Below are 8,710 nucleotides of genomic sequence, written 5' to 3'. Positions count from 1 at the left end.
TTGGCCAGTTACCGTGTCACTTGCACATGTTAGTGCACGTCAGCGCACGGGTCCAGTATGTGACAAACCCTATGGAGCGTGCCACGTGACGTGTGCATATTTTGACAGAGTGACAGTGTAAGTGAAGAAATAGAGACAACAAAACGGAACGAATCAGAGAAGCGAAAGAAAAGTTGTCCTGTTCCCTTTATTTATTTTATACTGTCCAACATGTCCTGTTCTGTAGACATGGTCCTTATTTATTCATGTTGTACCAGTCCAATATGACCATCAGTTGAAATAAACCTTGTTTTGTAAGAAACTTCTTCATTTTGATGCGTTATCCCGTAACTTTTGTAATTTTACATGTTTAAAAATATCGAAATTAATATCTATTGCAATATTCATAATCAATATCGCAATATCACACTTTGTCAATATCGTGCAACCCTAAGTACTAGTAAGAACTACTTCAATATATTGAGAAATACGCTTATTCGCTTTCTTTACGAGCGTTGAAAAGGCGTGAAAAGATTGACACCACTCTGATGTCTGTGTGTTATGTTAATATGGAGCTGGAGCCAGGAGGCAATTACTTTAGCTTAGCATAAAGACTGGAAACGGGGAGGAACAGCTAGCTGTTGAAAGGTAACAAACTCTGCCTACGAAAACCTCAAAACAAACTATATACATGTTGATTTGTGACATTTTCTGAAGATCTAGCTGTGGTTCTAAAAGGGAGTTATGTGATGGAACTATTTCTTAACAAATAATGTATATCCGCCCAGTACTTTTGTAGTGCGTCTGCAACTACAAGTTGAAAACCTTACAGTGATGACAGAAAGTTAGCATCAGAGCTTGACATTTTTTTTAATTTTTTAAACCAGGCTAGCTTTTTCTGCTTCCAGTCTTTATGCTAAGCTAGGCTAATCACCTCCTGGCTTCAGCTCCATACTTAATGCCAGGTTCATGTCATATCGGAGTTATTCGAAACTACCCGTTTCAGCCTCGTAAATGCTGTTCAAGTCAAACCTAGAAGTTTTTACAAAATTAACACTAGATTTATATCTAATTTGCCATTTAACTAAATGGAAGTGCCTGAAAATCAAGCAACATCAACAAAGCCTTTTGTTCAAACCCAACTTTATGAATATGGTGCTATATTGTCAACTGTCAAAAACTTTAAAGGCCCACACGGCCAACTTGGCAATCACACAACCAATCTTGAGTTGTCCAATGATGAAAAGTTGAAATCTCATCTAACCGTCAAATGGATAGTGACTAAGCGTTTCTCACAAAATGTTGAATTATTCCTGTATTGCCTGTCAGAATCACTTTATTTATTCTAATTGTGCTATTTACAAGCTGTTAAATACACAAGTGGACATCCAAACAGTTTAAATACACGGTTTGGTTTAATCACAATATACTGTACATTATTTCAATAAGCCCTTTATTTTATTTCTACAATATGTGCAGTATAACTCAACAATTAAATCTCCGAGTGGTTGGCTTTTAATAATCGGGAACCATACTATTAAGTTGCATTTTAAAAATATCTCAGACCATCGTGGCAGCTTTAGGATTTTAAACAGACGTTAAAAGTGCACATGAAGAAAAAAAATATCCCAGAGCTTTGATTTGCATGGCTTGTCATGTCACTGTAATGCAGTCCAGATACCACCTTTTTAAAAAAAAAAAAAAAAATTAAAAAAATAAATAGATTGGATCAAAGACAAACCCAGTGGCACTAGAGAAAATATGGCACTATCGAATCGCTGCTGCTTAGTTAATTTTAAACAAACGCCTCGGAGATGACTGTTTTCTGCATGTCAGCCACATTCAAACCCAACATATATACTCATCATCTTTCAACAAGATCAGTGCAGCGCTGATGGTGACGTGGATTTCTCAGGACTCTTCTCCCTTGGTTCCCAAGGTGCCGTTGGTTGCATGAGGCTGAATCACAATGGGTGCATTTTCACCTACAGGTGTGAAAAACAGTTACGTTTTAACTTTCTATACTTCTAATTATTGCTCAGCAAAAACCGCAAAACAGAGCAGTTTGTTTCCAATGAAAGAAAATGTATTAAGATATAGCAAACCACGACCACAAAAATGCTGCTTACATGTTGATGCATCAGTAATATTAATCCCATAATGTAATATTACACTGACATTTTGCGGTCTAATAAGTACATCTTGCTCCTAATACTTATACATAATACTATAATACTATACAAATGAATGCAGAACTTTTACTTGATTGACTACTATATATTGTTATACTGCTTCTTTTACTTAAGTCAGTGATTTCAATATGTCTCCCAGCACATATTCTCAATAACCTTACATGAGTTAGTATATTATACAGCATTGAGGAGCAGGAGAGCGGAGCAAATGTTAAAACAAACTAGCTTAAGAAAAAAAAAAAAACGCACAAGAAGCCTTAAATCCATACAATTTTTAGTGTAGTCACTTGAAATCAGTAGTTCTGATAAGCCATCTTTTTGGCTATAAACTTTTGAACAGTTAAAAGAGGCTGATTAGTTTTATAATTAACAATTTATAACTGCGTGGCTCCTCTGAAATGATCTAACTTCAAGATTGACAACCACTGCTCTTGATAATTAGTGTTAGCAGTTTAGTACACTGTTTTGTCCTCTGTGCTCATTGATAATATTATCCAGTGATCCAAGTGTAAGCAAGCACAGTTATTAATAAGCAACAGGGGACATGGGTCATAACAAATAACTGCTTAATAACAGCAATCCTGCAGAACTTGAAGGAAGAAATGTTAGTATGTGATTTGGCAAACGCACATTCCACGCCTGGAGCTAGAAGTATTAGAAGGTGCCAAAACATTAATCCCTCCACGGGGACATGCTGCTTCATGTTCTGCCAGATTAGTGAATCAGCACAGAACAGCAGTCGGCTGAAGGACAGGTTAACTTTACCTGATGGGGTGACGCCATTATCTGAAGTGCCAGAGCTCGGCTGAATAACTATTACATGGTCTCCTGCTGTGAAACAAAGTAACTGTAAGCAAAGCCATGCTTCTACCTAACAGGACTTCTGAGGTAATGTATCACCAAATACAAAGACCAAGAATTGAGCAAGATTTAAAGGAATAGTTCGACATCTGGGTAAATCACTTTCTTACTTGGAGTTATGAGAAGATTGACACCACTGTACTGTAATTATGACGATTGAGCCAGAAGATAGGGTTTAGCTTAGCAAAAAGAGGGAAACAGTTAGCCTGCCTCTGGCCACAAAATCCACCTACCAGCACCTCTAAGGCTCAGTAATGAACATATCTTGTTTGTTTAATCTGTACTAGAGATTACCGATTACAACTTTCTCGGCCGATTCCAATTTCCGATTTTCTTTGAGTTACGCCAGCCGATAGCGATTTTAGCCGATTCAGATTTCATTTTTTTCTAACCACTTTACAGCACACAAATATTTATTTTCTATCTTTTCTTTAATAGAACATTTTGCACAGAACATTTTTTGAACATAATGGATCACTATAAAATAGAACTATATAAATTACTCCTGGTGTTCGAAATTCACACACATCTGAAGTGCAATGTTATAGAAGAACAATTTCCTTCTTTTCACATCCAATATCCAACTAAAAAAAATGTGATTTTGGTTTTTGGGGTTGTCCCTCCACCCCCTACTTTTTCCTTGCAGGCGTTGCATATTGCAAACTTGTTATCTTCTGCACACACGCTGAAGAATTTCCAAACAGCTGACATGTTGCAGGTTAATTCACGAGGTTCCTACATGTGCAAGAATAGCGCGGACACGCACTTCACACAGCGAGCGGGTACGCGCAACACATGGCGGAAAAGTTGAGAGAAAGGGAAAAAGACTGTGCTGTCGTGTCTGTCCTTGAGAACTGTAACTCGTATAACTTATGTTGTCAGTTAATTGTAGCATTGACCAATCGGCATATGTCAGACTGACCTGCCGGTCGCCGGTCATGGCCGAGCACATGAAAACTGGCCAATTCCGGTCACCTGCCGGTCTATCGGTGCATCTCTAATCTGTACAAGAACTTAAATGTAAAAAAATAAATAACAATTGTGGCTTCATGAGGTTATGTGCAGGACTATTTCTTGGCCAGAAACAGTGAGTTACTGAAGTCTAAGCTAGTTGCTTGGCGACAGTTATCTTTGGACAGTGCCAGGCTAGTTTTTTTGCTCCAGTCTTTATGCTAAGCTAAGAGGCTGCAGCTTTATATTTAGCGCACAGACATGAGTGGTATTTATCTCCAAATCAGCAAGAAAGCAAATAAGCATATTTCCCTAAACGTCAAACTATATCTTTTTAATCTCCACTTGTTCACTATAAAGTGCTCTGACCAAACACCAAGCCTGAACATTTAGAAGTTGCCATTTAAACATGTAGCAACTTCAATTTGTCCACTAAATGACATGTCCACCTTTATTCACTTTTCAGCAAAGTGAAATTTCAATTACTAATTACAATAGACAGCAGTCAGCTGAAGTACAGGTGAACTTTACCTGATGGGGTGACGTCATTATCTGAAGTGCCAGGGCTCGGCTGAATAACTATTACATGGTCTCCTGCTGTGAAACAAAGTGTAAATGTCAAACTATTCCTTTAATCTCTACCAGGCTTCATTTTTCACTATAAAAGCGTTCTTAACCAAACACCAAGCCTGAACATTCAGAAGATAGTTTTCCGTTCAAAATCTAGGAACTTACATTAAAATTGTCCCCAAAATTTACATATTCATCTTTATTCACTCTCCAGCAATGTATTATTTCCATGACTGAATGGATGAATTACAATAGTCAATTCAGTTGAAACTGCACTACAAAAAAGCTTTTGTGAAAATGGCATTAAGTACTTCCTAATTTAGACACTGGATGCATCCAATTTATCAAAATGGCATTTTCCTGTCATGTGACGACTCATCCTTGCACAGAAAGTAACTGATCGAAATGTATTAATGAAATGCAAACCGATGAAGCTTTTATCCCTTTGACGAGCTTTGCTGTAAAATAATTACAAACTGCCCAGGAAACATAAAAGTGCTGTGTGCAGTTAACTGACTGTCTCATTAAAGGAACACGCCGACTTATTGGAAATTTAGCTTATTCACTGTAACCCCAAGAGTCAGATAAGTCCATACATACCCTTCTCATCTCCGTGCGTGCTGTAACGCTGTCTGACGGCCCCAGCAGCAGCAGCCCATCACAGAGCATGCAGGTGAATGGTTCCAGCAATCCTACTGCTCTGAATTGTGACAAAAGTGACAAAATAACGCCAACATGTTCCTATTTACATGTTGTGAGTTGTATAGTCACAGCGTGTACAAAAACAATGTAACATGAGACACAGCCATCTTCTAACCGTAAACAAACCGGGAACTATATTCTCTGACAGATTTGCTGCAAAGCAAATCACTCCGCCCAAGTAGCAGAAGTAGCAGAGCTTCGCCTTCTGAGAATATAGTCCTGGTTTGTTTACGGTTAGAAGATGGCTGTGTCTCATGTTACATTGTTTTTATACACCCTGTAACTATACAAATCACAACATGTAAATAGGAACATGTTGGCGTTATTTTGTCACTTATTCGGAGCAGTAGGATTGCTGGAACCATTCACCTGCATGTTCTGTGCTGGCCTGATGCTGCTGGAGCCGTCGGACAGATTTACGACACGCACGGAGATGAGAAGGGTATGTATCGACTTGTCTAACTCTGGGGGATACGGTGAAAAAGCTAAAGTCCCAATAAGTCGGTTCAGAGTTCATTATTCAAACAGATTATTTTTAGTTATTTGGGGCCACTGATGTTGAATGCTGCCTTTTGCAGTGTAAATACTGCATTTGAATGTATATTTCAACAAAGCAAGTATTCACGATAAACACCATTAGAATATGATTTTGAAATGCTAAGTGAAAAAAATTTGCTTTTAGTTTTAGTGTAACTTTTACATGCACTCTGATGTAACAGGCACCAACTAGACAACATGTGATGTCCCTTTTATGTGAGCAGCTGGAAGATATCCTTTACGAGCTGAAGTAAATCCAAAAGAACAAAGTCCCTCACCTGCATTCTGTTCTCTGATCTCTGCCTCAAGGTCCTCTGGGTCCATATAGGCAAAGTCTTCCCCGTCTGCTGGCTTTTTACACTTCCCACAGCAGAAACAGCAGCAGCAGCAACAGCAGCAGCCGGTGAAGAAACAGCAACACACCACAAGGGTCTGAACACAAAAGAAAGGGAATCAATGTCAGTATGTGTATGTGCTAGTTGTATGCAAACATGTACTGCATCTCAACCCTACAAAATAAAATATTTAACTAAATGAAGGCAGTTAAAATATAGAGAACGCTGGATTACATTTTCAGTCAGACGTTCACTCAATTTTCACAGACTTTCGAAACCACATTGGCCCTCACCTTGAACCAGCACTTGGACATGAGGAAGTAGTATTTGACACTCTCGTCCCCGAACTGCTCGGCCACATAGAGGCCCATGGATCCATACTCGTCGTAGATCTTCCGTTTGTTCTCATCACTGAGGATGGAGTTGGCATTGTTGATCTCTTTGAATGTGTCAGCAGCTTCTGGGTTGTCTGGGTTCTTATCGGGGTGATGCCTTAACGCCAGTTTCCTGAAAACAAACGAGTGAGAATACCACCGTTAGTCAGACTACGCAACTGTCCTTGACGCCACTCCAGTGGGTGTTAAAGGGTTGTCGTCATTCACAACAACCAGATAATACAAACCAGTCTAACCACAAGAGTTGTACATCGGGGACTCACATTCCTTTTTAAAGTACAAAAACTTAACAATAAATGTATATGGTTACAATCAGTAAACATGCTCTTATATCTTATTAGAATATGTAATTTGTATGCCTGTATACTGTTAAAAAAATATGGTACGGGAAGTTGTTCTGGAAAAAAAAAGTTAAGACCTTTTTAAAAGCAAAAAAATAGTTGTTCAACTCAAATTGAACATCATATTTAGACTATTTGGCCTTTAGACTAATGAGATCTGTCAATAAAATGTGTCTAAACTCCATATATACAGCACAAATCCGCAAGTCTTCTTGTCTTACTTAAGCTCTTTTGATGGAAAAATACTGCATGAACTCCAAAGCTCTGAAAATTGCAGACTTGTGTAACCAATATGCAGTGCCAATTTGATTTATTTTTTGTTTTGCACCTATTTATAAAATGGAACAAAAAAACGCACAGATAGCCATTAAGTCCAAGGGTTTACTCAATGCTAAATTAACCGATGAATTTATCTTTATGAACATACCTGTATGCCTTCTTTATTTCTTCTGGAGATGCTCCTTTCTCCAGACCCAGGACTTTGTACAAGCTGTCTCCTGCTGTTGACATTTTACGCTGAGGTCTGTTTGGGTCCTGCATGTTTCAGGATTTGGCGGCTGTGACATAAAAAAACACAAATGGAGTAAGACCTTTAATGGCTAATAAGCTCGGCGAGGAAGTAAATAAACCACAATAAACAAGAAGTAAAGCATGCTGGGAGTCCACCACCGCCCATAATATTACTTATATAACTAGCTAGAGTTTAAGTTTGTGACATAAGGAATTAGTTAGCTACAGGACTTAACTCAAATATTCAATTAGGGTTAACGTTACTTCACTTAATGTTAAACCCTGCGGGGTAACGTTTAAGCAGAGACGGTTTAGAATAAAGGATCTTTGGTTTAAGTCACGACAAAAAGCTAACTGACTTAGCTAACTTTAGCATGAGGAGGAAGTTATACGTTAAATCTTACGTACTGGACGTATAAATATCGTTGTTTTTGGTCGAATCATAGAGTCCGAAAAGTGTCCGTTGGTTGTCCTAAAGTTTGTTCCATGTAGTGAAGCTGATAGTACTCGGTTTCCTCCGTTCAAACGTCTCTCCTCATGGAGGAAAACTTCCACAGCGAAGAGCTAAGCAGGAAGCTTAAAAGAGCTAAGCAGGAAGCTAAGACAGGAAGGAATCCTTTCACGTTATTGTTCAGTTTGCTGCGCGCGCGGCTGCGTTTAAAATACGCAGAATTTAAATGTATTAATAAATAACGAAATAAGGGTTTTCTTTATAGGTTTTAATATAATTATATTGAGTCGTTTGTGCACTACTGAATGTGTGTAATTACTTTTCTAATACCAGTGGTGGAATGTAACTTTGATCATGTAACGTACAATTTTGAGGTACTTGAGTACATCTATTTTATGCGACTTTATACTTGTACTTTTTCAAGCCAATATTGTACTTTTGACTCCACTTAATTTACTTGACAACATGAGTTACTTTGCAGATTTAGATTATTAATACAAAATATAAATCGAATAAATTATGGTGAATTATTATGAATATCCAGCAGTTTATAAAGTAGTTGAAATTAGTCCCACATTTAAAATCCAAGGATTCAAAGTCCAAAATGTAAAGGGTTCCTCCTCTGAGGAGGAGCATTTTACTAACCACCACTTTTATAAAGAAGGTAAAATATGATTTATGGGAAATTTGGAAGTGTAAGCGTAAAATTGTTATGCAATGTTTATATGCATTTTATTACGTTTTTTTGTAGACATAATACAACTGCACATGCTACAGTGTGCCATTTGATTATGTTTGACAGGATAATAGCTATGCTTTTACTGCAGGTTTCTTTTAATGGTTTTCTGGTGTGGTTCTGTAATATTTTGTAAAGTATGTTATAGTA

The 8,710-nt window shown here is 37.8% G+C and overlaps 1 protein-coding gene across 7 annotated transcripts; it reads right to left on the bottom strand.

The window, feature by feature from the left end:
• Positions 1-1,375: 1,375 nt before the first annotated feature.
• dnajc5gb (DnaJ (Hsp40) homolog, subfamily C, member 5 gamma b) lies at positions 1,376-7,986 on the bottom strand. Of its 7 annotated transcripts, none has more exons than XM_031310078.2 (7): positions 7,782-7,986; positions 7,291-7,420; positions 6,421-6,634; positions 6,071-6,224; positions 4,515-4,580; positions 2,937-3,002; positions 1,376-1,964 (listed from the first exon to the last, which is right to left on the bottom strand). In XM_031310078.2, the coding sequence occupies exons 2-7, from the start codon at positions 7,401-7,403 to the stop codon at positions 1,891-1,893; spliced, it is 687 nt and encodes a 228-aa protein (XP_031165938.1). In that variant the 5' UTR covers positions 7,404-7,420; positions 7,782-7,986; the 3' UTR covers positions 1,376-1,890. The 7 variants fall into 7 exon arrangements, with proteins under 7 accessions (XP_031165938.1, XP_031165939.1, XP_031165940.1 ...); XM_031310079.2 differs by having other exon boundaries at positions 2,937-2,999; XM_031310080.2 differs by having other exon boundaries at positions 4,515-4,577.
• Positions 7,987-8,710: the final 724 nt, after the last annotated feature.

This window comes from Sander lucioperca, chromosome 18 (assembly GCF_008315115.2).
Source record: "Sander lucioperca isolate FBNREF2018 chromosome 18, SLUC_FBN_1.2, whole genome shotgun sequence".
NCBI classification, from domain to species: Eukaryota; Metazoa; Chordata; class Actinopteri; order Perciformes; family Percidae; genus Sander; species Sander lucioperca.
The sequence above is the reverse complement of the archived record's forward strand: the minus strand, read 5'-3'. Positions and strand labels throughout refer to the sequence as shown.